General features: G+C 38.7%; 1 protein-coding gene across 1 annotated transcript in view; it reads left to right on the top strand.

Annotated features, from left to right (window-relative positions):
• The window catches only part of ZNF385D (zinc finger protein 385D), a 1,296,755-nt gene that overhangs the window by 294,878 nt on the left and 974,112 nt on the right, over window positions 1-27,765 (top strand). The window contains exon 5 of the mRNA XM_049629860.1: window positions 10,283-10,406. Within this exon, the coding sequence (XP_049485817.1) occupies window positions 10,283-10,406 (124 nt within the window). The remainder of the gene's footprint in view (window positions 1-10,282; window positions 10,407-27,765) is intronic.

Here is a 27,765-nt window from a genome sequence, read left to right as displayed (position 1 = left end):
AGTTAAATCTTAATGCTCAATGTGATGGTTTGGGGAGGGGAGGGGCCTTTGGGAGGTGGTAGGTCATGAGAGTAGAGCCCTCATGAATGCGATTAGTGACCTTATGAGGACACAGCAAAAAGATGGCCATCTGTGAACCAGGAGCAGGCCCTCACCAGACAGTTAATCTGCTGGTGCCTTGATCTTTAACTTCCCAGCCTCTGGGACTGTGAGAAATAAATTTCTGTTATTGATAAGCCTCCCAGTCTATGGTAGTTTGTTACAGCAGCCCAAACAGATGAAGATAGGAACTACAGGCTTATGTCAACTGTGTGAGCTTAATATCCAAATAAGAGGAAGTGATTATGATAAATGCACCCTCAAGTGTGGGTGCAACAATGGTACATTGGTCACATGTAGACATTATTCATAATTTATAATTATCTTCCACTCTTTGTGTTGTGTGACAGATCTTACCTCCCTTCTTGTCTCTTATCTGGTATCATCAGCTCTTGTCACCTAAATTAACAGATTGTTCAAAGAATGCAAAATAAACTCCAGACAACTGTCCCAGGCATGTACCCACACATTGTCAGCAGTGTTATCAGCATTAGCAAAGAGAGTATAGCATTTAAATCAAATTGATTTTTTGAAATCATGAGTTATTCATTGGAAAATGGGGAGTGAAGATAACTAGAACCTTTTTATCTTTTATTAAGGTAGATAGCAAAATTTTTTTTCTAGAAATGGTTTGTTTGAAGATAACCTGGTAGTGGCTTAGACACTCTCTTTTGGTTAGGCAAACCGGTGGTATAATCTTTTCTGGTATCTTAGTAAAAGTAATCATTTGCTAAAAAGACATAAGCGCTTTCTCTCCTTTTTTTTACTACTCTTTTTCCTTACGCTTATATAACTTAATGCTTTTCAAAATACTTCCACTATGCTATTTTATTGGATCCAAAGGGATGTTTTCCAGCTCTCAAAAGAACAGCAGTAACAACAAAATCTTTCACAGTAAAAAGATAAATAAAACAGGTCTGGAAATGACTAGCACAACTAAATGTAGCTGGAACTATTGGGAAACAAGACTGGTAGCCCTCCATCTAATGGGGTAGGGTGCTTCTTTAAATCCGGGTGCAGTAATTTACCACTAGTTCTGTCTTAGGCACTGTTTACATACTGAATGTGAGTTTTAAGTCATGTCATGATGAAAACAACCCTGGACAGTGTCGTTATCTGTGTTTCACAGATGAAGAAACTGAGGCACAGAGATACTAAGTAATTTGTTTAAGTTATATAGCTAGTAAAGCTAGAATTCAAACCCAAGGAATCTGTCACTGAAGTCTGCATTTTCATGCATGGCTTATCAACAGAATTTGGCTTGGAGAAAGGAAGAATTTATCTTTGAAAAACTCAACTCAAATACTGAAAATATACTTGCTCTCATCTAACTTTAATCTTTCTTTCCCCTCCTTTCTGCTCTGAGCAACACTGTTGAATGTTAATGAGTGTGTATTTTATTCAACCTCAACCAGTCATTTGGGGGTAATTAATCTGCGTTGTATACATCCAGCCTCTCTTTTAATGAGTAAACTTTGAGCAAAGCATGCTTCCACCACTGAGTATTTGCTTATAGAGGCAAATGAGCAGCATATATTTTGGTTCCCGTTTTGCTGTCCTTGTTACTGACTTCATTGGTAAGGAGGACTGGCAAAATCGTTAATCAGAGTATAACAATTCATTTTAGCAACGGACTGTGGGAACCCTGACACACACAGGTACCTAAATGCATCAACAAAACACAAACACAGCCTGTGTGATTTGCACAACCGACACGTAGGTGCTAGTCATTCTACAGCACAGGCAGTGGTATTCAAATAGAAAACTGTCAGCAGGCCATTTGTGCTTTCAGGAATGACCAGCATAAGTATCAAGTATAATAACAGAATCAGGATGCTTTCCCCGTCTCTGTTAATTTTGCTTTCTTTTTTCCTTATTACCTTGCTTGAGGTTTTGGGGCATCCCTGAGTTTTGTCTCAAATTATATCTGGTCAAAGATCCACAAGATTCTGCAAGTTCCTGAGAAATTCTTAAAATGGCTTAAAAGAGTTGAGTTCAGGAATAATGCCCTGCTTCAGAATACGGTGCTTGAGTAGTTAGGGGTGCAGGATTCACCAAGGGGGTGTGGCTTGGGCTTGGGAAGATATGGCTAAGCCTTTGACTAAGCCATCAGGAAAACTTAGCTAGAGGGCTCAGCACCCTCCAACTCCTTTTGTGATGTAGTGTTTTGAGTCGTGGTGGATATATCACAGTCCCCTGGAGATTAAGTACATACATGATACACATAAGTGTGTGCACGCACACGCAGTCAGCTTTGCCTCCAATCATTCCATCTTCAGCTGCTCTTGGGGTGGGCTGGGGACCGACTGTGAGGGAGGTGCTGGGTTGGGGGGAAAGGCAGATCTGTCATGGTATGTGACTTTTATGCTCTTATTGAAATCCTTGTACGTGACATAGAAAGGAATGCAACATGTGAGAAAAAAAAATTGCAAAAGCTTTGGAGCCAGCCAGGGGCTTCTGCCATAGCTCAGCAATTTGCTCCTTGTCTGTCCCTGGGCAAGCTCCTCTTTCTAAGAGTCTCACTTGACTTTTGTGTGAAATGGACATTGCACCATGTAGCTTGCAGTAGTGCTGAGGGGATTTCAAAACACAAACACAGCCTGTGATTTGCACAATCTGTGCAAACCTGTTAAATGGCAGTCATAAAATTAATGAGAACAAATATTAGAATTTTTAAATTATACCTATTAAACTGTACCTATTTTTTTAATTAGTTAATTTATTTATTTTGAGAGAGAGACAGAGAGAGAGAGGTAGAGAGAATCCCAAGCAGATGCCATGCTGTCAGCGCAGAGCCTGACGTGGGTTTGAACCCATGAACCGTGAGATCATGACCTGAGCCGAAATCAAGATCAGATGCTTAACCGACTGAGCCACCCAGGCACACAGTAACTGTACCTGTTAAGCAAGCAGTTTACCTAATTGGGTATTAACTCTGTCAATTGGGTAAGCTATTGACTATTTTGAGAGCATTAACTGAATAATGAAGTGAAAAATTTGTTAAAGTTGATCTTAACAAAATTTAACTAACTTTTCCCCACAAGAGATGTAAATAATTTCACTGATGGTGGGTTTTGCTTGTTTTGGTTTTGGTTTTGGGGTTTTTGGGTTTTTTTGGGGGGGTTTTTTGTTTGTTTTTTGGTTCCTAATTGATTTAGTCTTAGCACACAGTACACTTTTTCTGGTAGTTACCTAGCCACAGGAATATAGCAACCTGCATGGTTTTGAAAACATTGGCTGACAGGGTTTATTTATATTTTTATAAATAGTATACAGTAAGGAACCTTCTAAATAAGAAAGGACAGTATATCCTGGACAGTATATGAGTCATGGTCAAGAGATAAGCATAGGCCAAGAAACAACAAGTATTGGCAAGGATGTGGAGAAAAAGGAGCCCTCGTGCTCCTTCACCAATAGTGTCTTGCACTATTGGTGGAATACAGACTGGCGCAACCAACGTGGAAAACTTTGCTCAGCAAGTTGAAAATAGAACTACGTTACAATCTAGCAATTGCACTCCTGGGTATTTGCTCCCAAAATATAAAAATACCAATTCAAAAGGACACATGAATCCCTATGTTTATCATGGCATTATTTACAAGAGCCAAATTATGGAAGCAACCCAAGTCACCATCGATAGGATGAGTGGATTAAAAAAAGATGTGCTATACATATATAATGGAATATTACTCAGCCATAAAAAAGAATGAAATCTTGCCATTTGCAACAACATGGATGGAGCTAGAGAGTATAATGATAAGCAAATTAAGTGAGAGAAAAACAAATCCCATATGATTTCACTCATGTGACATTTAAAAAACACACAGCCAAAAAAAAACAAAAAAAACAAGTAAAGGAAAAAAAAAAAAACAATAAACCAGGAAAAAGAGTCTTAATTATAGAGAAGAAATTGATGGTTACCAGAGGGGAAGGGCGGGGGGATGGGTGTGTAGGTGATGGGGATTAAAGAGTACACTTATCACAATGAGCACTGAATAATGTATAGACTTGTTGAATCACTATGTTGCACACATGAAATTAATATAATGCTGTATGTTAACTATACTTAAATTAAATTTAAAACTTAAAATACTGAAAAACTAAAGACCTAAGCATGGGATAGATTCTCAGCCTCTCTGCCTTTTATCATTCCCAAAGTAAACCAAGGTAGGAAAATAGGACAACATGATAGAATGAAATGATTAGAAGAAGATAATGAGTGGTTTTTTTCCCCCTAGGATTATTTGGAAATATGAAATGTGCTTCTCATTTGTAGCATGCATGTGTTTTTTAATTACAAAATAAAGACAAAAGAAAAGCATATGAAGTACTCAAAAGAGCTAGTTTATGAGTAATTCAAAAAGATCGGATTAGGATAGTCTGTGTATTATATGTAATTCACTGCACGTGTAATGATTGCTCTTCGTGTCAGCCCATTAGGAAACATCTGCCTTCACAACTGCCACTGAACTCAATTATGTTTGTGCCTCAGAGGACATCTTCAGTGTAGATAAATAATATATGTTTGGAGATATTATGGATTAACTTAAAATGTGTCGTATCTTTCAATTCTTTTGGAAACACACTACTCAAGAACATTTGACTCAATTTCAGTTCATTATGATTCTCCTGTTTCTGACTTTAAAGTCTCAGCCACAAAACCATTCAAGATCATTTTTATCAGCATGTCCTAAAAATTATTTTAAAAAATTAATACTCTGCCTCTGAATTCATTTTCTTGGCACCCTTTAATAGTTTCAACTAAACTATTGAGTTTTGAGAACTAAATTATTGGGGTTTTGAGAACGATTTTAATCTTAAGTTTAGAGTTACTTATCAGAACTTGTAAAATGCTTAGAAAAAGCATTTCCAGAAACTGCTATCACATTGAACCGGTGAGGGTCCACATTTCTATTAAAACAGTGTTTTGTGAACCAGGCAAAATATTTTCCTTTATTCTTTGTGCCAAGATTATACTAATAAATCTGTAAATGAAGGAGATTATTTTAAATTCAGTACATTGGTAACATTGTTACCATTGGTAGAAATCATACAGAAAACAAATGGATTTATTAAAAACACATGCATGTGTGTATTATGCTATCATGTTACTTAATAACAGCTAAAGTTATTTCAGATATGAAAGGCAAAGTGTGTATCTTGGGGAATTTCCCAGATGGAAACTTTATAAAGAGATGGTAGAGAAAAGAAGACCTGCTCGGTTCAGGCAGAGAGCATGAAATAATTTATGGGAATAAGGAGAAAGGAGGGGAAGGAGTTGTCTCAGGTTGGCCAAGGGCGTTAGAGAAAGAGCATGTGCATGGAGTGAATCGAGAAGAACTGGTTTTGAGAATAGACTCTGCCTCTCACTAGTTCTATGGTCATGAGCAAGTAATTTCGTTTTCCTGGCCCTTGGTTCATTTATCAATGAAGACAGAAGATTTGACCTAGTGATCTTCAGCTTCTCGTCCTGCGCTACAGTTTTTCATGACATTATTCCAGCATCCAAGGCTAGGCCATGCTCTGTAACATTGCTCCTACGGTTCTGTTAGGATAAAGCCGGGGATTGTCTTTCCTGACACCCTTACCCTTCAACTGCAGTTTACATCTTGCCAGTTGAATTACTTGACTCATACTACCACTGCTTTTCATAATTTTTGAAGTGGTTTTTTCAAGGGCAGTTTTGGTATTTAAATGACCTTGTTTCCCAGAGAATGTATTATTCAGACATTGCCATCATCAAAATTACAGAATCATAGAATATTAGAGAATAAAGACCCCTTAGAGGAAACTCTTATTTAAGGGGATTTACTTTTTTAAAATTTGGATCAACACTCATCCAGCGTGATAAAAAGCTCCAAAATGGAAATAGCTGCACAATCACTGAGTTGAAAATGAAGTGTAAATTTAGATACAATCTACTAATTAAGCTGATAGCGAAGAGTAGCCAGTCATAATTTTCAGCAGTTCTACTTCTAACATGGAACTTGTCCTCCACTATTAGATAATACAATTTAAGGAAACGTTTTTTTTTTTTTTAAGTTTATTTCTTCTTGAGAGATAGAGAGCATGAGCAGGGGAGGGGGAGAGAGAGGGGGAGACGCAGAATCCAAAGCAGGCTCCAGGCTCTGAGCCACCCAGGCACCTCCCTTTCTTATTTTTTTACAATAAGGCCTAAACAATATATGTAAAATATTTTGATGAAAATTTACTGGCTATCAGATGAAATATATTTACAAAGTAAAAAAGATTAATTGTGAGAGAGTTAGTGTTCAAAAAGTTGATACTAGCCCAACTCTTCTTTTGATTATAGGTAAAATCTTTAAATAAAAATGATGTTTTTAACTTGTAATCACCCTCCAAAAAATGTGTTTATACAGTCTGTGTTGATGTGATTTCCACATACTCTGTTTTTATAACTAATGTGTATATGTCTAAATGATACCAAAAAATTAGCTTGCCTTTTATACCATTGAAAAGACCTTTGGCTCATAGAGATAAAATTGTGAAAAGGAATAGGGGTGTTAGGGTAGCTCAGTCGGTTAAGCGACTGACTTCAGCTCAGATCATGATCTCGCGGTTCGTGAGTTTGAGCCCTGCATGGGGCTCTGCGCTGACAGCTCAGAGCCTGGAGTCCATTTCGGATTCTGTGTCCCCCTCTCTCTCTGCCCCTCCCCTGCTCATGCTCTGTCTCTCTTTCCTTCAAAAATAAATAAAAGTTAAAAAATTTTTTTTAATTGTGAAAGGAATAGTATTCACACATAATGATAAGATTTTTCCACGTTCTCTACACCCTGGTAATTGAAGATTTTGTCTATGGGAAGGATTGTATTTCTTGTATATTCTCAATCTCTTCATTCTAGCTCATTTAACATACTGCATTCATTAGTATTCCTCTTGACTTTATGTGGTAGAACCCCAACTTAAGCTGGCTTAAGCAAAAATGGGATTTATTGATCCAGGTAATTAAAGAATCAGCCATAGGGCTTGCCTCAGGCCAGGAGTTCTGGCAACTCTCAGGCTCCCTCTCCACCTTTCACTTCCACTTTCTCTGCCTTGGTCAAAATTTCTGATATGCCCTTCCTTCCTGATGGCAAGGTGGCTGAAGTAGTTCTAGCTTTTATTCTTTCATGTGCAAGATCAGGAAAGAGCACTTACCTGTCTCCCTGAAGCCCAGTAGGTTCTGGATTAATCACTGTGGGCAAGTCAAGCCCAGTCATATATAGCTGAGGGTAGAGGCAACAGCAGCCAGGCCCCAAAGATGTCTTCAAGGATGGGATCAGAAACAGCCTTTTATCAGAGTGTAATTGCAATTTTTTTTTTCCTCCAAAGAATATGAAGAAATGAATTCAGAGTAGATAAAACCCAGTGAATATCTATCACTAATACTTAAATTTATAGTTGACTTTTCAGAAAGCAGTTGCTGACAAACTTAGAGCCTAAATCATGTGATCTATTGTACGCCCTAGGAGTCTGAAATGAAAGTAAAGCAAAACAAAAACACAAGAGATAAACTCTAACAGTAAAATAAAGCTTCAGGAAAGAGGAAAAATATGCACGGAAGTAAGTCTTAGGAGCAGGTGTGAGTTATATGCAAAGCACTTTTAACTATTCATGAGCATTGAGTTTGCACGAACCTTAAGACATACTGTTTTATTAGGATGAGAAACTTCTTTCCAAGCTTACTGTGAGTTGATAATTTTGCAAACTGTCTTTTAGTGTTGAAAGAAAGATGTGGAATACCCCTATCAGTTTAGAAAGCGTTGATGGGTGGCAGCTCGTCAAGGTTACTCCTGTCAATTGGAAAAGTCATGTTTAAACATGAATGCATTATTCTCAATGTTTGATTCTTGTCATGATTTTTAATAGCTTTTGAGATTGTTCTTGGGGGGATGGAAAATATGTATATAAAAGAGATGACTCTTTTCATTAACCTTGCCAGAATATAATCCTATAATCTACCTACAAGTAACAGAGCTGTGGGGTTTCTTTCCCTAGCAAGTTTTCAGAATTTATACATCCAACTCTTCTGAAAGTTAAAAGGATGATGATAATGAGTAGATTAGAAAAAATAATTCTGAGCCTTGTTCTAGAGTTCTGCATAAACTAGTTGACAAAAGGTTCATGTTCACTCATTGAAGGCTGCTTTCGAATAAAGCATCTGCTTACAAAGAAACACATTACTGATTGCATACATTTGATGGGTTCAAGCATCTTTCTCCTCTTCTAGTATTGAAAGGTTTCTCTTGCTATAGAGGGGTGTGAAAGCATTGGCTGCCAGAAAATGTTGGTGGGGAGATAATTAATGGAAAGGATTTGGATATGAAACTCAACTGGGGTTGAGAAAAAAACACTGAAGGGACACATCCAAATGCAGGCAATTGGAAGATTTTCCACTGGGCAAATCCACACTGTGCCAAGATAGCCAGTGCTTCTCCAGAGAAACATTTGGTGCCCATTGTAGTCTAAGGAAGAGAGGTTCATGTAGGAATGATGAGGTGATTAAGGCAACATAACAACATTGGAAGCAGAAATTCCTCAGGGATCCATAAAAGAAATCAGAGTCTGGGGCCTTGTTGAGAGTAACTTCTGTTTCTAAGGTTAAGAACAAGTTTTTAGACTCTGAGGGTAATTGTCAGCCTGTGTCTAGGGACCTCAGTCCTCAAGGGATTAAAATTCTGGGGAGTTACCTAGCCAGGGGCTCACAACAGGAGAATAAGACAGAAATCCAACAGTTAGAGGAGGGTAAACTTGGACACTTCGTCTCAGAAATAAAACAGAAGTCAGGGCTTGGTTCATAGAGTATGATCTGTAGTCCAGTGACTTCAGCATTGCCTAGATGCTTATTAGAAATTCACTATCTTGGGACTCCCCAAGATGAACTGAATTGGAATCTGTATTTTGACAAGGTCTTCAGGTGTTTCATGGGTTCACTAAGAATAGAGAAGTTTTAGGACCCAGAGCCAGGGCTAGAGGGCTGTAAGTTTGGCATTGGTTCTGGGTCTTTAATGGGTAAACTTAAAGAGCACTGATGTTTGTAGCAGTTCATAGGGACCCTGTCCCCAGTCCTTTTTAGTCCTTTTTAGTCCTTTTCTATTTTTTCATTTAATCTTGACATGAACTCCGTGAAGTGAACATTTCCCTTATTTATTAAATTGAAGAATTGGGATTCAGAGGAGGTAAATAACTTACCCAGGATTAAACTACTCATATGTGATGGAAAGTAGATTTCTAAAAATCTTTTTTACTGTGGAATTTTTCAAGGACACACAAAAGTAGGGAGAAGAACATAAAGAACCTTTGTGTCCCCTCACTCAGAACTTCATTGGTTATCAACATTTTGCCTCTTCGATTTCATCTTCCTGCATCCCAACTCATATACTTTCTTTCCTCTTCCAATTGCCCCTGCCCCCAGCAGACATCCCTGTAGAACCTGGAGTGAATGTGGGCCTGGTTGGCTCCACAAGGATTATGTTATATCTACCATACTAGTCACCTGCTTGATTCGCTGTGATTGTTACAAGAATTGTCACAGATGCTGATAGGGAACAGAGCCTAGAGCCAATATAAATGGAGCAAATGTGCATCAGGGAGAAAGGAAGCTTATAGAGCCTGAAAATCAGACAAACTCAAAGACCATTACTGAAAAGGGGTTCAATAGCCAATGCATACCTGTGAATAATAGATTTCTTGCTTCCAGGAGTAGTTAATTTCTCAGTTGATAAGCATTTGTGGGTATCTACAATGGCACTCAATTCCTTGAAGGTCATTTGAAACTTATGGTCATATGTGGTGTTTCCTCTGTCTGGAATAGTTAGCACCTCACCATCCAATTGAATCTCTCTAAAATCCCAGTATAAATCTTACTCAGAGAAGATTTCCTTGACCAACATTCTCCATGCCTTCCCATCATCACATTCAAACATGAACTAAGTTATATTTCATTCTCTGGACGTACCATACTTAGTAATTATCAAAGCCTAGATTCTGAGTTCTGAGGGATAGTGACTGGGTCTTTCTTCTCTATCACAGTCTACGTGGCATATATAAGACCAGCCCTCACAGGGATAGGACAGACAGAATGTATGAGTGCTTGAGTACTCTTATTCTTGCCTTCATCCATCTCCGAAAGAAGATTCTGGCATTGCTGACTTACTTTGTTCTTGTTCCTTGCTTTCCACAGAGGACTCTGCCATTACCAGACCAGCTCTGTGGGACTTCTGTTATACAGATTGCTTGGACAAATGGTAGGCTCCACAGGGAAATAGAAGAAACTTCTGTAGGAGATCTTGGAGCATCTGTAGAGTGTGAGTAAAACTAATAATTACTGTAATTTATTGCTGTGAAATGTCTAGCTCAATGTCCATCGCCCAAATAAAAATCAAAACAAAGCCACTGTTGACTAAACTGGTGGTGAATCATAGTATTGATAGCATCTTAGAGTGAAAAGAATACTTTTTTGGGACATTTTATAATCCAATATACCCTTGCTATAGGTACAGTATATGAAGATGAATAGGAAGAATGCTCAAGTTAGAGGAGAATAGAGAACCAAGTCATAATCATTACTGGACTTAGCAAATCAGGCAGTCAACCAACATTTTAACTTTTCTTTGGAACTCAGTTAAGATCTGAGTTACTGAGTACAGAAATATCTTCGAACAGGATTTGTTCTTTTAGTCATGTAATTAAGGGGATGCGCAAGTTATATAGTAAAGAATTCCAATTGGAAATTGACTTCAAACCTATTTTTAAGTTCATTTTATATAATCACATGTATGATAAATTGCCTCACACATCTGATTCCAAAGAGTAGATTGGTCATTTTCAACATATCTTATAGCCATCTTCAAATTGTTCCTCGTATAATATATCCTTATATATATTCTATGAGCTATATATGATAATGCCTGAATTTACCGGCTGTCTCTTGGCAGTTAGTCAAGATGATGATGCTTAGAGTTAGAAAACCATGTGAGCTGTCTTTGCTTTTTTAATTTTTTTTTTTGTTTTCAGAATAAGTTTACACTATCTTTTAAAAATTACTTTGGGGGCGCCTGGGTGGCTCAGTCGGTTGGGCGTCCGACTTCGGCTCAGGTCATGATCTCATGGTCCGTGAGTTCGAGCCCCACGTCGGGCTCTGTGCTGACAGATCAGAGCCTGGAGCCTGTTTCAGATTCTGTGTTCTCCCTCTCTCTGACCCTCCCCCATTCATGCTCTGTCTCTCTCTGTCTCAAAAATAAATAAACGTTAAAAAACATTTTTTTTTAAATAAAAAAAATTACTTTGTATAAAGTACATTTGGAATTATTGGTCACTATAGTTATGAGCATTTGGAACTTATGTGAATGCCATGAACATGTACTCAGCTGCCATGCTATGCTCCCAGCTCAACGCAAACATAGAGAACTGGTTTAGTACTCTCAACTTGTCTTTTGTATGCTTACATTATGTATACATGTATGGATAGAAATGTGTGCAGATTCTATATGTCCCTGTTGGTTTGGGATCATTTCTGAGACTTCTGTAAATTCTGAGAGACTATCTCTGTATGCAAAGTAGAGTAACCAAACTTCAGTGTGACTCAAGAAAGGCTCCATTCCATTTAGACTCAAGTCTTTTTTAGAGATGATGGAGGTGAACCATCAACGGTAGAGAATTCCCAAATGTATCCTTTTGCCTTTGGAGTCTCTCGTACGCAAACTGGCGGCACTCTGTACCCAGCCTTAACAATCTCTCAGGAACAGATCTGCATAAATCACCTGGTCGTACTGGCATCTGGGAATTCTCATCTTAGGATATTCTTAGCAACCCAACATGACCTTATCTTCTGATATACCTTGCCATTCTGTCTTAAATTTTAAACAGAAAAAGCTGTATGCTGTTGATTAATGATAGTAAGTCCTTGCTTAGTCTTTTGCTCACAAGGCTAAAATATCCCAACAAATCAGTTTCAGGGCACTATCCCGCCATAGTGTATTTCTCATAGATGAACCATCTTTCTTATATGTCTCTAAACCATGTCAAGTTTCTTCTTTCTTGAAATGCTGTTTCACAGAACAGAGTACAGTCTTCTTTATGAGAATGGTTATCACCAGCAGGAGGTATTATTATTCATTGGAGTTGTTTTGTCTATGTGGAACAGGCCTGGATTTGAAGTTACATAATATAGTTTCCAGGGCTAGTCTCCCAGTGATTTTCTTGGCCTTGAGTAAGTCCCTGAAAAATTTCTTTTGGAAGCAGTTTCCTTGATGACAAGTGGGAACAGTTATTCACCCCATGACCACTTGACAGAGATGGTGTAAGGATACAATTAGGTGGAAGTTATGAAAGTGCTTTGCAAAAGTTAAAATGCCTGTACAGGTGTGAGCTATTACTAGTGAAAAGAAGTTTGAAGAACTCAGAACATTTTCCTAACCTTCATTTCTCCAGGGCTAAGAATGCATTTTTAGATTATATGTGTACTTTATTTCATAGGCTCTTTTTGATCATCGTATTAAAGGATTTCATTAGGGCTGTCACTATTAATTTTATGCCAGTATGCTGCACCAGATCAGGCTTTAAAATTTTGATTGCCCTCTTTTGACTAAAGATTGCTTGGTGGAGTTTACAATCCGTTCTTCCATATTCGTAAAGCACACACCAAAGCATGTCAGGAAGTCACACACTTCATTAAAAGACTTCTACCAGGTCTAAAGCATGCTTGTTATTTCATTAGTGGAAGAAATTATGTGTAATGCACATCCTAAGTCTAGATGATCAAGTCAAATGTATGGAAGTTTGTGCTAATTGAATTCTAAGAGCCTTCATGGCACAAAAATTTTAGTAGCTAATTTGTGCTCATTAAAGTTTGGTGGCGATATTATTTTAACATAAAATTCATATAATTTTAAACTATTTTTTATGAACCCTTCACATGGATGGCTGGCAGCATCTATCACATACTGTTTTGGGCAAAGTTACCAGATATTTGGGGGGTTTATTTTAAATTCCATTTAGCCATGCAGACCATTAGAAGGATTTTTTTAATAGGGTAGGTGGATTTCTCATGTATAAATCAACATGCAAATTTATATATTTTCATAAAAGCATTTTTAAAGAAGCCTTCTATAACATTAGAGAGCTCAAATTAGATGTAATGAAACGACATGAGGTTTTATGAGAATTATGTCATTCCCATAAAAATATTTACATAAAAGTAAATACAAAATCGCAAAAACAAAATTGCAAAACATATTTGTTTTATCGTCTAAGTCATCAGCTTCTGAAAATTACTTCCTGGAGTAATTATAAGATAAAATTCCCAATTCTGAATGTTAATAAGGAGACACATATAGGAACTATTGATATGAGACACTTAATTCTTCCTCCTGAGAAACTGTAAGGGGGTAACATAACTGCCCCATGGGGATTGTCGCAGCATCGCTTGAACTCCTAGACATAGTTCTTTTGTAAAACACTGAGAAGTAATGCTGCATCCCCTCCCTAGCATCCAGAAGTTTTCTTTTCAAACTTACAGGTGCTTGCAACTGAACCACAGGTTAGTGAACTGTTTTCAAATGTCCCCACACTCCATTTCCCCACAAAGACAGTGATGTTTTAAGTTGCTTTAAGGCATATGTTCTTTTGATAACTAGTATTTATTTATGCCATCCTAAGTTCCATTAGTTTAGGTCATGTGTGAGACGATTACCTCTTCTCTTTAAACTCGTAATAGAAATCTTATTCCATCTGTTCAGGTGAGAAAAGGTAATGTTTTGGGTTTTTTGTTTTTTGGTTTTTTTTGAGCTGGTATTATTATAATTGAAATACGTTTTTTCTAAAATCCTTTTTCTTTATTCAAGCCCTTTCCTTTGCTTTCTTGCCTTTTCCTAAATATCCTATCAATGTATCATCCACATAATCACATTCACCCTTCATAGTGTGCACCTCGATGAGTTGTCTCTCTTCCTTTTATTTTATGAATCACTGCAAGCCAGGGCTTCACCGCAGGAACCTAGAACCCAACATACACCCAGTGTTTTTGTCTCTTCCCACAGTGCAGCCCCAACAAAGGGGCTTTCCTGATTAGTTATTGTCCATCACCAAAGATGTGAAACTGAATTGATGTGGTTTAAGACGTGTTTTGAACTGAATACACCATTGTCAGAGGTTGGAGCCGAGGGATGCTCTTTATTCCTGGCCGTTTATGGAAATGGGTTTTTTATCTTATCATGTGTTCTGCTTCAAAACTATTCAGAGCAGAGAACTCTGGAGACATGCTGTAATCTTTGCTATCTTTTACTGAAAACTTTGAACTTAAAACCACTGATGCACAGGCCATCACCAAGGTCACGTTAAGTGCTCTAAAATCAATTGCTTAAAATTAATTATTAAGCCTCTTTATCAGTCAGGATTCATTACCTGATGCCGTGATCCCCATCAAGCCCCAAATCTCAGTGGCCAAACACCAAGTAAAGCTTAGTTATCATGCTTGTTGTAGGTCTATTGATAGAGCTCTGTTCATTGTTAATGTGTAGGAAACAAGGATGACAGAATTTCTGTCTTCTGTTTCTATCTTTCTCTTTTCTTAAGAACCCTTAACATGGATGGCTGGCAGCTTCTATCACATACTGTTTTGGGCAAAGGTACCAGATATTTTGGGGGATTTGCTTTTACAACTTTTCATAAGGGATGTATGTTATTTTCACTTACATTTCATAGACCAAACAAGTCCCATGGCCATGCCTAACCTCAAAGGAGTCAAGAAAATACAATCCCTCCATATGCCTGGAAAGAAGGTAAACCAGAAAATGTATGAATAGCCCTCTTAGGAAGCATGATAAAAACAAAGTATTAAGCAAAGATATACAAGTGGGTCATCAGCTTAAAATATTAGCCACACACAATGATACATGTTAATTGGAGAACTCTTATATTCTAAAAAATATAATCAAAACTACAGCCTCCCTCTGGAAAAGAAAGACAATTTTAAAATTACATGATTTATAGTGATTTTTTTCCCCCAGTGCTTTTTCTTATTAGATGTGTTGCTTACCCAGGAATGTTTCCTGCCCTGTCCATGTCGTTTCCTTTCAATTACGTGGTGATGAAGCTCCTTGTACTCTAAGTTTTAGTCCATTATTGGGTATGTTACACAGCTGTTACTCTTCTGGGAAGGTGACAGACTGTTATTAACTTCCATAACATATTTTTATTTTCTGATAGACTTGCCAGCAGCAATGAGCCGGTAATAGCAATTGCAGTGGTAAGAACTTTGGGGGTCCATCTGAAAGTGGCTCACAGACATATAGTCACGAGGCAGCATCTGGGCTGCAGAGAAAAAAGAAACCCTAGGTTAGTTTACCAAAGAGAGTGGTAGAGAGTCATACAGGAAGCAGTATTTTATTGTCTATGAAATTCCACTTCGTTTTAAAAGAGAGGACCAGAAACCAGCATTTACACACTTTTCCCTCTGTTAATCTCACAGGGTGGATTAGCACTCTATGGCATCCTGGAACCTTATCTTGGGTTTAGGGAAAAGGAGATTGGGCGAGGGCATTCATCATATTCCTTTTTCTTTTACTGGAAGTTACAGGGCAACTTTTTATCCACACGCTGTAGCAAAGGAGCCACTTTCAAAGTCTTATCTTAGAGACTTCTTTAAAGAATCACTGTCATCCCAGAGAAGATGCGAAGACTATCAAGGTCTAATCCGCTTTTCTCTCCAGAGAACAAACTTCAGCTGTTTATCAGGAAAATACTCTCCAGTCAAATCCATTATCGTCCTTGAGTCTTTGCTGACTCAACTCAGGAAACATTTCTTGAGCATCTATCTTGCATAACGGAGTTTTAATACCTTAATTTTGTTTTATCAGTTTGTTAAATATTTATTAGTGAGTTCTCATGTTACTGATGAAGAAATCCAAAGCCCAGATTTTGGGTTAGAAGGTGTGTCTTCTTTTATGAATTCAGGGTTTCTGCTGTTAGATGCTGCTGCTGTGGATGCAGACCTCTTCTCAGGAGCTCTGCCGATCTCTGAGAAGGGGACGATCTCTGGCAGGGGGACAAATCACTAAAAGTGCAGAATACTTTGTAGAAGGCAATACTATATACCATGTACTTCGTGCTTAATATGTCTAGATGTTACTTTAGGCCCAATTTAAAAAATTTTCCTTTACCCCTCACAAAACCACAAATGACAGGTAGAAACTAAGGTTTAGAGATGCTAAATAACTTGCCAAAATTATTAGTTCACAGCTAATAACTAGTGGGCAAGGATTAGATCTTAGGTTTGATTCCAAATTCAGGTGCTTAACCACTTTGCTAAGCTGCCTTGATAAGGATTTTGATAGGGAAAAAAAATAAGAGGTAGGTAGAAATAAGAGCTGCACAGTGCTAGGGGTTCAGAGGAAAGATGGGTTCCTACAATCTGCAACACCGTCTTTTTCTCTACTCTTTGCACTCTCCTTACCCTGACTCTGGTGTGGATTATCTTGTACCATACTGCATTATTTACTGATTTATTATTTCAACTGATTGTAGGTTTTCTCTCCTACTCTCCATTCTCCCTCCCCTTGACTTGATTGTAAGCTCCATGCAGACGTGGATCTTTGTTTTATTCACTCTGAATACCAAATGTCTAGAGTAATACCTGGCACAAAGTAAGAGGTAATTATTTGTCAAGTGTAATATATTAATAACTTATATGGGAGAATGCCTCTTAGAAGACATAACAGAATTTCCAGATGGTCATGAGATTTTTAGTTTCAAAGCTGGAGACAAAAGTATAAACAATATGAGGATTCTGCCCAAAGTAAATAATCTTCAAAATGTGGGTGTGGCCAAGGAAGTGTTAGAAATGTATATTACCTGCTGCTTATGGTGGCGATAACTGGCTATGATATCCTTTTATGATGGGAAAGAACAGCTGTTTTGTTTATGTTTTCTTTTCTATAACTTGGGTTTTGAATAACAATTGCTTTCTTTCTTTTTTTTAGAGAAAGCTGAAAGGCGATTTGAAGAGTTTTCCCCCTGCTCTTGTCTTCCCAGTCTGTCCTTTGAGCCAGTCAGTATTGAGGCCTAATTTCCTCTGTCTTTACATCTCATTGATGGCAGAGTCCCCTTCCCTGGCTTTTGTTGCTGATAACTGGATTCTGTTGGTGTACTCTCTTTGCGGAGTGAGTTCAGGCAAAGTGTTGTGACTTCGTGCCGGGATTTCTGTGCAGATATGCACAATGTCTGACCACAGTTGGCCCATAATTCTTGGTTAGATTTCAGCACCACAGAACCAAAGAAGGTGGTGGAATTGTGAAGGACACCATCCCTTTGAGTGTAGAAATTACCTAGCTCTGCCAGGAAAAAGTGAAATCTGAAGGGTTTTCCATTTGTGTTGGAAATGAAAGTGTTGGAAGCCTTCTGAGATCCGTGGAGATGATGCTGAAGCTCATGGACTCAGTCAAAAGCCATTAGGGCTTCTTATGGTTTATTTCTCCTGTTTGGTTAAGGGATTCGAAATGAGGCCCAAGTGGTTACTTCTCAGCTTAGGTTTTGGGACGTTGGTAGTTGGAGGTGTTGGGAGAACATTAGAAATAATTTCCTGAAGGATGGCAGTTGAAGACAGAATAGGCAGTCCAATGCCAGGTCACAATATTCCAGCAGCCAGACGTGAAATGGCTGAGCCCAAACTGGATGAACGTTTAGCAACCAGCTATCGACAAGACGGAGCTGGGCAGACAAACGGGGCCAGGGAAGGAATAGCTGACTCGGGGATTCTGAAGCAAAGGGAAAAATGCACTTTTAGGTGTTTCCTGTACACCTTGTAGGTGCACACCAGGTGCCTATAAATTGACTTAAACAGAATAAACATATCTTGACTAGCAGAAAGTAAAGTGAATGTCATGCTCACTGGAATGACAGCCAACGCAGACATGTTTCTTGCCACCTTCCCTGGAAAACTCCGGGATATTATATTTTAACAGAACCCAAACCTTTTCTTATTCATCATCTCCCTATTTCCTTCCACTATGGAATCTAAAGTTTCCACTAATAGGCTTGTGAATTCAGACATGTGAGAAAAGAGAGCCCTGCTCTCTTACATCACAGTCAGGTATCTGGTATTAGCAATTTTTAGACTAAATGCCAAGAAATCTGCTAATGGGATGTTCCCAAGATGATTTAGGCAATAGGCACCTTAACAGAACCTAAGGAATCTTGGCAACAAGTTAGACTTTTGTGCATAGTGCTGTACTTATAGAAAGGCCCTATTTGTTGCTTCTCAGTGGACATTAGGCAAACCGACCTAGAGGTAGCATACGCTGACAGCTGGGCACCACTGGACCCCAGAGAGCATAAAGCAGGACTTGCTGAGGAAGCTGGATCATTCTTCATTGGATTATTGAGATCTGTGGTTTTATATGCGGTTCCACCAGTATCTCATTTTAGGTTACTGACACACAGGGTAGGAGAGTTGACACAGTAGTCAAATTCACATTCCTAATGCCTGCAGTATTGTCTTTGGTCTTAGTGCTAAGCACCATGCTTCGCAAATGTGTCTACAGACAAGGGACGACTATAGGTTTCTTCTTTAATGACGGATCAAATGATTTGCGGTCTGAGAGCACTTAAGCTCGGCACCTTGTGCTGTGATGGATTAGCAATGTTTGCCAAGGGTGTGGGTGGGAAAGTGAGTTTTCAGTAGGCCCTAAAACTAATATCTACAGTTAAAGGACAGTGGCGCCTGGGTGGCTCAGTCGGTTAAGCGTCTGACTTCGGCTCAGGTCATGATCTCGCAGTTCATGAGCTTGAGCCCCATGTCGGGCTCTGTGATGACAGGTCAGAGCCTGAAACCTGCTATGGATTCTGTGTCTCCCTCTCTCTTTGCCCCATCCCCCACTCATGTTCTGGCTTTCTCTCTCTCAGAGATAAATAAACATTAAAAAATGACAAAAGAAAAAAAGAAAAAAGAAAGTTAAAGCACAGAGCTCACAGGGCCACTCCCATGTCACAGGCTTTATGTTCTTCTCCACTCCAACCTGCCACGGCAAAAACATCCAGCCATGAAGAGACGGGTGCATTGAGTCTCTGCTGATTTTCAGAAGTATGCTAGAGAGAATGTTAACAAGTACAAACTCTTCAAGAGCAAATTCTTAACCTTCATGAATCAGAACTGGTTGCATTCACAAAGAGCCAGAAGGATACCAGAAAGTAGACCTTAACTCTGATGGGCAGAAATTAAGAATTTCTTAATCTTATTGGTGGCATGGTCGTAGCTTACCATGACTCATTTATGGTGTCTATCCATTTCCAGAAGTAAATCTGAGGGGTTCCTGAGCTTGGCCTCCAGGCCTACCCTCTTTCCTTCCAGGCTTCTAGTCATCATCTTCCCCTCATGGTCCACACTCACCCTGAGCCTAGCACCCCACTACTTCCAAGCAGGACACTCCTGTTGGTAGCATTAAAGCAGTAGCATTGGGGGCGCCTGGGTGGCGCAGTCGGTTAAGCGTCCGACTTCGGCTCAGGTCACGATCTCGCGGTCGGTGGGTTCGAGCCCCGCGTCGGGCTCTGTGCTGACGGCTCGGAGCCTGGAGCCTCTTTCCGATTCTGTGTCTCCCTCTCTCTCTGCCCCTCCCCCGTTCGTGCTCTGCCTCTCTCTGTCTCAAAAATAAACAAACATTAAACAAAAATTTAAAAAAAAAGCAGTAGCATTGTTGAAAGTGCATACACACACACAGATCAAGTAACTATTTTAAGATAATAAAGGGCATTTGCACAGCACACCCCCTGAACCTTGAACATAACCTTTTTAGGGCCTCTCTTTAATTAAGTTGCAGAACATTTCTTGGAAAAAAAAGAAAATGCAAAATTAGGAATTTCTTAGCTATACTGTTGAACAAAATCTCAGTCATTAATCTTTGGTATGGTTAGTCTATTCAGTATGTAAAGTGGCTTTTTAAAAAACATTCTTGGGGCGCCTGGGTGGCTTGGTCGGTTAAGCGTCCGACTTCGGCTCAGGTCATGATCTCATGGTCCGTGAGTTCGAGCCCCGCGTCGGGCTTTGTGCTGACAGCTCAGAGCCTGGAGCCTCTTTCGGATTCTGTGTCTCCCTCTCTCTCTGCCCCTCCCCTGTTCATGCTCTGTCTCTCTCTGTCTCAAAAATAAATAAACGTTAAAAAAAATTTTTTTTAAAAAAACATTCTTACTACCTTATGTTGCAGAGTGTCCTGTAAGTTTATTCCCTATTTTAGAAGACTTTTCCTTTGTTGAGTGGAAACTTGCTTCCTTAGAGTATCAAAGAGGCACATGCTCATTACTAATGCAATAATACATGGTAACTAAATCCATGGTATCCTTACCCTTTCTCTTCAGAATCATAGAACTATGTCATGTTGCCTCTTGGCCTCACCAGACCAAAGCCTTGGCAGGGGCTAGGACTACAGTGACAAATAGATTTGCTGTATCTACAGGGAAAATATAGAAGTGGCTCCTGGATCCTGTTCCAGAGTGCTATCTCTTAGGTCTCAGACCCTCATTCTCTACATTTTAGATTGCTCACCCAAATCACAGATCAGCAAACTGTAGCCTATGAATGAAATCCTGACCATTGCCTTTTTTTGTATGGCCAAGACCTAACAATGACTTCTGCCCTTTAATGTAGGGAATACTAAATGTGGATACAAATGAAGTTATATTGCTTGTTGGTGCATAGAGCTTCAAATATTTACCATCTGGCCCTTTACAAAAAAATAAGTAAACTCGTCATTTAAATGCACACATCATTAAATAATAATACATTTAAGTAACTTTGAGGCCCACCTGATTACTGGGTTTATTCCCACATATGCTGGCTCCTGAGATTTTCTGAATGTAAAAGTTGTGTTTTGTTTGTGTAAATTAAGTCAAAGGAACTTAAAATCAGGCTGGGTAATTAATTGGCAGAGTGGTTCTAAGAACTGAATACACAAAGTCATTTGGTATCAGATTATGTACGTGAGATTAATCCATCAACACAGCTGACATAGTTAAAACGACTTAAGATTCAGGTTGGGAGGGGCTGTTCTCAAAGTCCACCTGAATGGCTTTAAACTGCTGGAACGTATTGCATACTAGAAGGCAATCTTTCTAGCTCACTTTTCAAACACTAAAGTACACCCCAAATCCCAGGAAGTTGCTGAAGTGTTGATTCTGATGTGGCAGGTATGGAGCCCAGCCTGAGATTCTGCATTTCTAGCAGGGGGTCTGAGGCTGCTGCTCTGTGATTCATGAGAAGAAAGACTCTGGTACTTTCCATTGGACTCACCAGTTTTCCCTTGAGCTGTGTGGAAGCCTGACTACAAAGGTAGCGCTTTGACCTTGAAAGTCAAAATCATAAAAAATCACAAACACCTGGACCGAGTTTTTGTTTTACTAACAAGATTTTATAGCTCTGGCATTCCATCAATCAGAGGCTGGTATGGAAATTATAAAGAACAATTGCCTCAAACTGCATATGTTTACCTAGAGGCAAAAGTGACAGCCTGATGGCTGTGCCTGTGAAATACAAATGCCATATATTAATCGGTCCCTGTAAACCGCAGACAAATGCTGATGAAGACAAAAAGGCAATCCATGAGAACCATAGATAACTCATATATCCTACGAGAAGCTAATTGTTGGGGTTATACTAAGGTTCAGCCCATCTGTGCCTTGTCAATGCTGCAGTGCACCAACTTCCCATGGTGGCAAATTATGCAAAATCATAAGGTTTGAGCTTTAATATTATCCTGGTTTCTGAATCATGCATGATTGATAATAAAAGTGGTTTGTAAATAAGCTAAGAGGTTGAATTAACAACTTTTTCTTGAGAATTGAGTCTTTGGGTATACTTGTTTCTGTAACTTCTTTTTATGTTTAGATTTATTCATATAGACGGTATTGCTCCCTCTCTCCCCACCTCCATTCCTCCTTTCTTCCCTTCATCCTTTCTTCCTTGTTTCCTGGCTTCGACTTTTTCTCCTTTGCTTTCTTGGAATCAGATTTTTGGAAGAGATTTACTGGTATTTAAGGCAGAAAGACTTTCTATATCTTGTATTTATGTAATTCATAGTGACAGAGGAAAAGAATTCAGTCTTCTTCAGTCTTTTCTTTTTAGATCCATAGTCACAAAGAAATGATTTGTGGAACTGAGAAGGGTATGTCTATAAAGCAAACCAAAAAAAAAAAGAATTTGATGTTATTATTAATGAAAAAGGTGGCACATCTTTTCAAAATCCCATTTTAGCTGGGCAGTGATTTGCAATGAAAGCTGACGTGTTCATTTCTGCCAGGCTAGGAAACCCAAGGCCTATTGAAAGTCAGGGTGAAAAAAAAAAAAAAAAAAAAGAGAAAATCCTTTTTAATAGATCTGAGTTTTTGTTGCAGAATTTTTGTTGCTTTCCCTTTAGAAAGTTAATTCTTAACTCTATTTGTTACCACAGGCTTGCTAGCATGATAAGATCAACCAAACAGAAGCTGTGCAGTTATTTGTAAGAATCATCCCAGAAACTGATGGCAAATGATTATTAATTCAGGAGTGGAAAAGTTTGAGGCACTCTTCTTTCTATGGTTATTATGTAAGAATTTTTTTAGAGCAAAAATGTAATAGGTTGGAGTAATCTGTACTCAAGATTTCTGGGTTAAGCTCTAAAATATTTAGATGCCATAAAATGATGGGCATGTTTAGTCTATTAATTATAAGAAACTCATCTCATGGTCCCTATCCTTTGATTAAATCATGTGGCAAATCAAGGCGAAACAGGAGATAACTGACCTTTAAAAGTAGTTTCACATTAAATATATCAGGGCTATAATTCTTTCTCATTTTAACAGAACAGATTTTAGTACTTATGAATATTTTAGAGTTCTACTTAGATTTTTCTCCCTTTACTGAAAGAAAAAGCTATCCTGAAATTAATTTTTTTTTTTTTTTTTTTTTTTTTTTGGTAATAAGCATGGTCTAGGTACCTAGCTAGAGGCAATTTACACAGTAACTAATCCTAATATCCTCATGCACCTGGAGATAGGAACTGTTGATAGCATTAGATTCTTCAAAAGTGAGTAATAAGGATTGTATCTGATTTGGGGCCGAGATGCTAAGACCCTTTGTCTAGTAAGACAGTTGCCTCAAATGGCCCTTGAGGGCAAGGCTGACAGTAGAGCACCCTTCTGATTTCTAGAAGAAATAGGTAATTCTGTGGGGAAACTTGATTCATATCCATGTTTTAGAAAAATCAACACTCCAGGCCCTTATTATGTTCTTTTATACTGCAGTTTTAAAAATGAAATGCTACAAAGTAACAAATACAGGAGTGTTAGCTTCAGCTTACCTTGCAGAATGTGGCTGAATCAAATAAACGTGTGCTACCTAAATGAGCCAGTAAGGTAGTTTTAAGAGATTTCTTCTTGGGGGACAGTTATCACGGGTTGTTCAGGTAGGTCAGCACGTTTGCTTCCAGTTATTTATTTTATTTATCTTTGTGGCTTCGAAGAAGGAAGAACAGAAAACTGAGAATGGCAAATGGATCTTTGTCCTATGATAAGTTCCAGCTCGATCTGGAGTGCAGGAGAGAAGTCTACAACAGAGCAGAGGTGGAGGGTTTTCCATTCTTGGCTGTTTGGGAGCTTTGACGACACGGTCAAGTCCCAGATGGCAAAATGAGGAGATTGGGGTGAGTAAAAGGTGGTACTGTGGTCAAGCCAGGCAGAACCAGTGTTGGGTTAGGTTCAGATGGAGATAGGCAGCAGGCTACTCAGAAGTGTCCAGGTATACTTAGTTGCGTTTCCCCCAAATACCTATTTAAACCGACACCAAACTATAGTAGTTGGTACAGTCCGACTTCAAAAGGAAAAGTGTAATTAACAATTCATGTGTTAGGATATTTGAGGCCTAATACCCGAGTGGTGCCTTTTTTTTCGGACCGGACTGACAGTCGTTTGCCTGAATTGTGAGGTACCTAATTTCACCACCTGCCAGAGCCCAAACTATAAAGTGAAAGCAAATTTATGAGTTGCATAGTTTCATCCTATGAATCCTGTTAGATGAATTGGCATTTCAAATTAAAGATCTCCTGCATCTGTGAATTTTACTTGATAATAAATGTTACTCTTCATCAATATTTAATGACATTTCTAGGAATTAATGTTGCTGTTCTCTATGGCTTCTCAGAAACAAATATCCTTTGAAAGGCCAGTTATGTTGCTGCTAGAAAATGTGTACATGAGATTCTTGTTTAGGACCATTTGATAGTTCTAGAACCTAATTGTTGATTCACAGTGCTCAGGAATATGTGCACACAGACTTCGGCTTGCAGAGCTGTTGTTTCCTATGAAGCTATAGTGCAAAGTAAAGGCAGGCAGCTCCTAGTGTAGCAAAGATCCCTGCCTTTTCATTCTCTCATCACCTGTTCTCTCTAAGGAGAGATACTATGTTAATGGATGAAAATAGTAGCCCTTTGCAAAGGTTGTTACTTATGCTCTATAGCTATTTCTAGAAGTTAGCCTTGTCTTTAATAAAGTCCTGGATTCCCCAAAGGTCTGACTTGCCTTACGCTCCTCTGTTTTCCTTTTGTTGTCCTGCACTGTTTGTTGGATAATGTTGAATTACATTTTTGTGCACCTTGCCTCCCGCATCACTCTGACTTCTGAATACATTGGCTCCTAAATTAGTTCACAGAATGACAGAAATTCTTTACAGCAGATATAATTGGCTCAAGCTGATTTTTACTGCTCCTTGTCATTTACTCCCTTCTGTAGAGTGAGTTTTCTCACTTTTTTAAATTTCTGGCTTATGATCTGCGAGAAATTTTACCTTCTGAAGATGAGTTCTTGTAGACTTCTAGAGTTTTGGCAGGTGAGTTTCAAGGTAGATGTTGTGAACTGAATTCAATGTTTTGAGAGTTCACCTGATGCTGGAATTGCAGAGAAGGCAAAGTGGTGCCCTCCTGGGTCCTCAGTGGCCTGTTAGTGATCACAGCAAAGCTTTAACTGAAATCTACTCTTTATTAAGACAGTAACACTGATGTAATAGAATTATAATGCCTACGGAAAATTAATTCACCTGTAGGGGACAGAATTGACCCCTCAGGTCTTTCAGTTATTTAAATTGGGGTGATTGTCAGAGAAATGAAGTAGACAAAACATCCGCTTCTCTGAAGAGCAATATTTTACCATCTTTTACAGCGTATTATAATTTCTCATACTGTGTTCAGTGTTCTTGATCTAAGAACACTTTCGTTTTTTAATTTAAAGATGGCATACTATTTACTATTGAATATCTATACAAATAGCAACAAGAATAGGCGGCTCAACACCCAGATTTTCTCTTTTTTTGGCATTTTATGTGAAATATGATGCTTATGATTAGCTATTCATACTGTGACATGTCACATTATTTTCTCCCAAAGACGTTTTTTTCCTTCCACCCTTGTGCGCAGTGTTGCTAGGTGATGGAACGATGTTTACAGCAGTCCATTTTAAGTCTATTACTTCTGTAGCTTTGTACTTACAGAGCTCATAAATGAAGTTTTCTACTAGTTTACATTCTTCTTTAGGTCGACCTCCACACACCTGAAGGAGAAGCCCTCAATCCTGTGGCTCTCTGAGCATGTTTCTTCCCGACTCGCCTGATGCTCAGAATTATAACAATATCTCCATTAGAATAGCATCACCAGTATTTAAGATGACAGGCACTTTGTGCGTTGCATCTCAAGATAGCTTCTAACTACAGAACTAACAGTGGAGTGTATCAACAGTATTAACCAAACCCTGGCATGTCAGAAAGAAATAGTTGTTTGAAAAGCAAAGTAGTTCGCACACACAAAATGCTTGATACAATGCGAACCATTTTTTAAACTAGTTCAAATATAAGCCATGATACAGATGCGTATGAAATGTGTCGCTGGACCATTCTCAAAGAAGAAAGGTGAAAGAATAATTTTAAACAGGTAATGAAGTGGATAGGTTGTATTCAATGAACTTGTTTATCCTGTTGAGAAAATACAATTTTCATCTTCATGTTTGGGTAGGAAAACTTTTTTTCCCCCAATGAAGCATCTAATGTCTTTCATTTGCATTAGGATTTATGGCAAATTTAATTGCCCACCAGCTGTTCTGAAAATAATGGGTAGTATTTTAGTAGGCTGGTTTTGAGAATGTGTTTTGTTTTGTTTTTGTTTTTTGTGTTTTTGGCTCCACATGCAAGGTGGGGCTTGAACTCACAACCCTGAGATTGAGAGTTGCATGCTCTACTGACTGAGCCAGCCAGGCATAGTAGGCTGAGTATCTCCAGTTTTTGCTACATCAGGAATCATTGTAATGGTGCTTACCAGCTGTGTCTTTCTTTTGACCTGGTGTTCCCTTTTAGATAAATGATTATTTTGTATGTAACCTTGCAGTGCCAGATGTAGCTGTCAGATGAATTCTGGTAAAAGCTCAATATTGCAATGACTTTTTTTTTTTGACCAGTATCTTAAATCTTTTCCTGTATTTGGAGAAACTACACTTAAATTAATTATGGTGGGAGGCAGAATTCTACTCCCATTCCTACCAGAGATACAAAAAGGCCAGATGCCTGCTCTTCCTGACCTCTGGCATCCACACCTCAGCCAAACAGGTGCTCTTGCCTGGAATTTAATTGAGGAATGAGAACATAAAAAATAGGGATGGTCTAGAGGAGCAGTTCTTAGAGCATTGTCCTGGAACCCTATCGGGGGTGTTCACAATGTCAAAACTAATTTCACACTAACAGCACGTTATTTGCCTGTTTCACACTGATTTTATCATGAGCATAGAGTGGAATCTTCTAGAGGCCATATGACATGTGATATTGCAACAGACTGCTGCAGAAGCTAGGAGAATGCAGCTGTCTTTAATGAAGTCAGACATGGAAGAGATATTTCAAAAATGTGTAACAGTATCATTTCATACTCAGTTTTTTTTTGTTTAGAAAATATACTTGTTAAAAACATTTAGGGGCACCCGGGGGGCTCAGTCCGTTAAGCATCCGACTTCTGCTCAAGTCATGGTCTCACAGTTTGTGAGTTCGAGCCCCGCATCAGGCTCTGTGCTGACAGCTCAGAGCCTACTTAGGATTCTGTGGCTCCCTCTCTTTCTGCCCCTCCCCCACTTGCGCTCTGTCCCTGTCTCTCTCTCTCTCTCTCTCTCTCTCAAAAATGAATAAACATAAAAAAAGAAATTAAAAAAAGAAAACATTGGTGCTAGCATGTAATGTGTTTAATTTTAAAAGAAACAATACATAACTATTTTTAAATAGTTTTACTTTCTAATGCGTTGAATATTAATAGATATAAATCATATAAACAAAAACTCTTTGGAGTCCTGAGAAAAATTAAGAATATAAGGGGTTCTGTGACAGAATTTTGAGTACTGCTGTTGTGGAATCCCCAGGTCTATTACGTCAGTCAGCATTGTCTGGACATTTGTTAGAAATGGGAAGACTGGGGCTCCCTCCCAGATGTGTGAATCAGAAGCTCCGGGGGTGTGGCCTAGCAGTCTGTTTCAACAAGTCTTAGGGGTGATTTTGGTGCATGCTCATATCTGAGAACTAGCGGTCTCGAGCAATAATTTTCATCTTCAACTTGCTCCAAATTGCGTGGAGAAAACGGCACATACCTGCTGACCACCCTCATCCCCTTCTCCCTTTTGTGATTCAGC

This window comes from Panthera uncia, chromosome C2 (genome assembly GCF_023721935.1).
Source record: "Panthera uncia isolate 11264 chromosome C2, Puncia_PCG_1.0, whole genome shotgun sequence".
NCBI lineage: Eukaryota > Metazoa > Chordata > Mammalia > Carnivora > Felidae > Panthera > Panthera uncia.
This window is presented reverse-complemented; position numbering and strand designations above follow the sequence as displayed.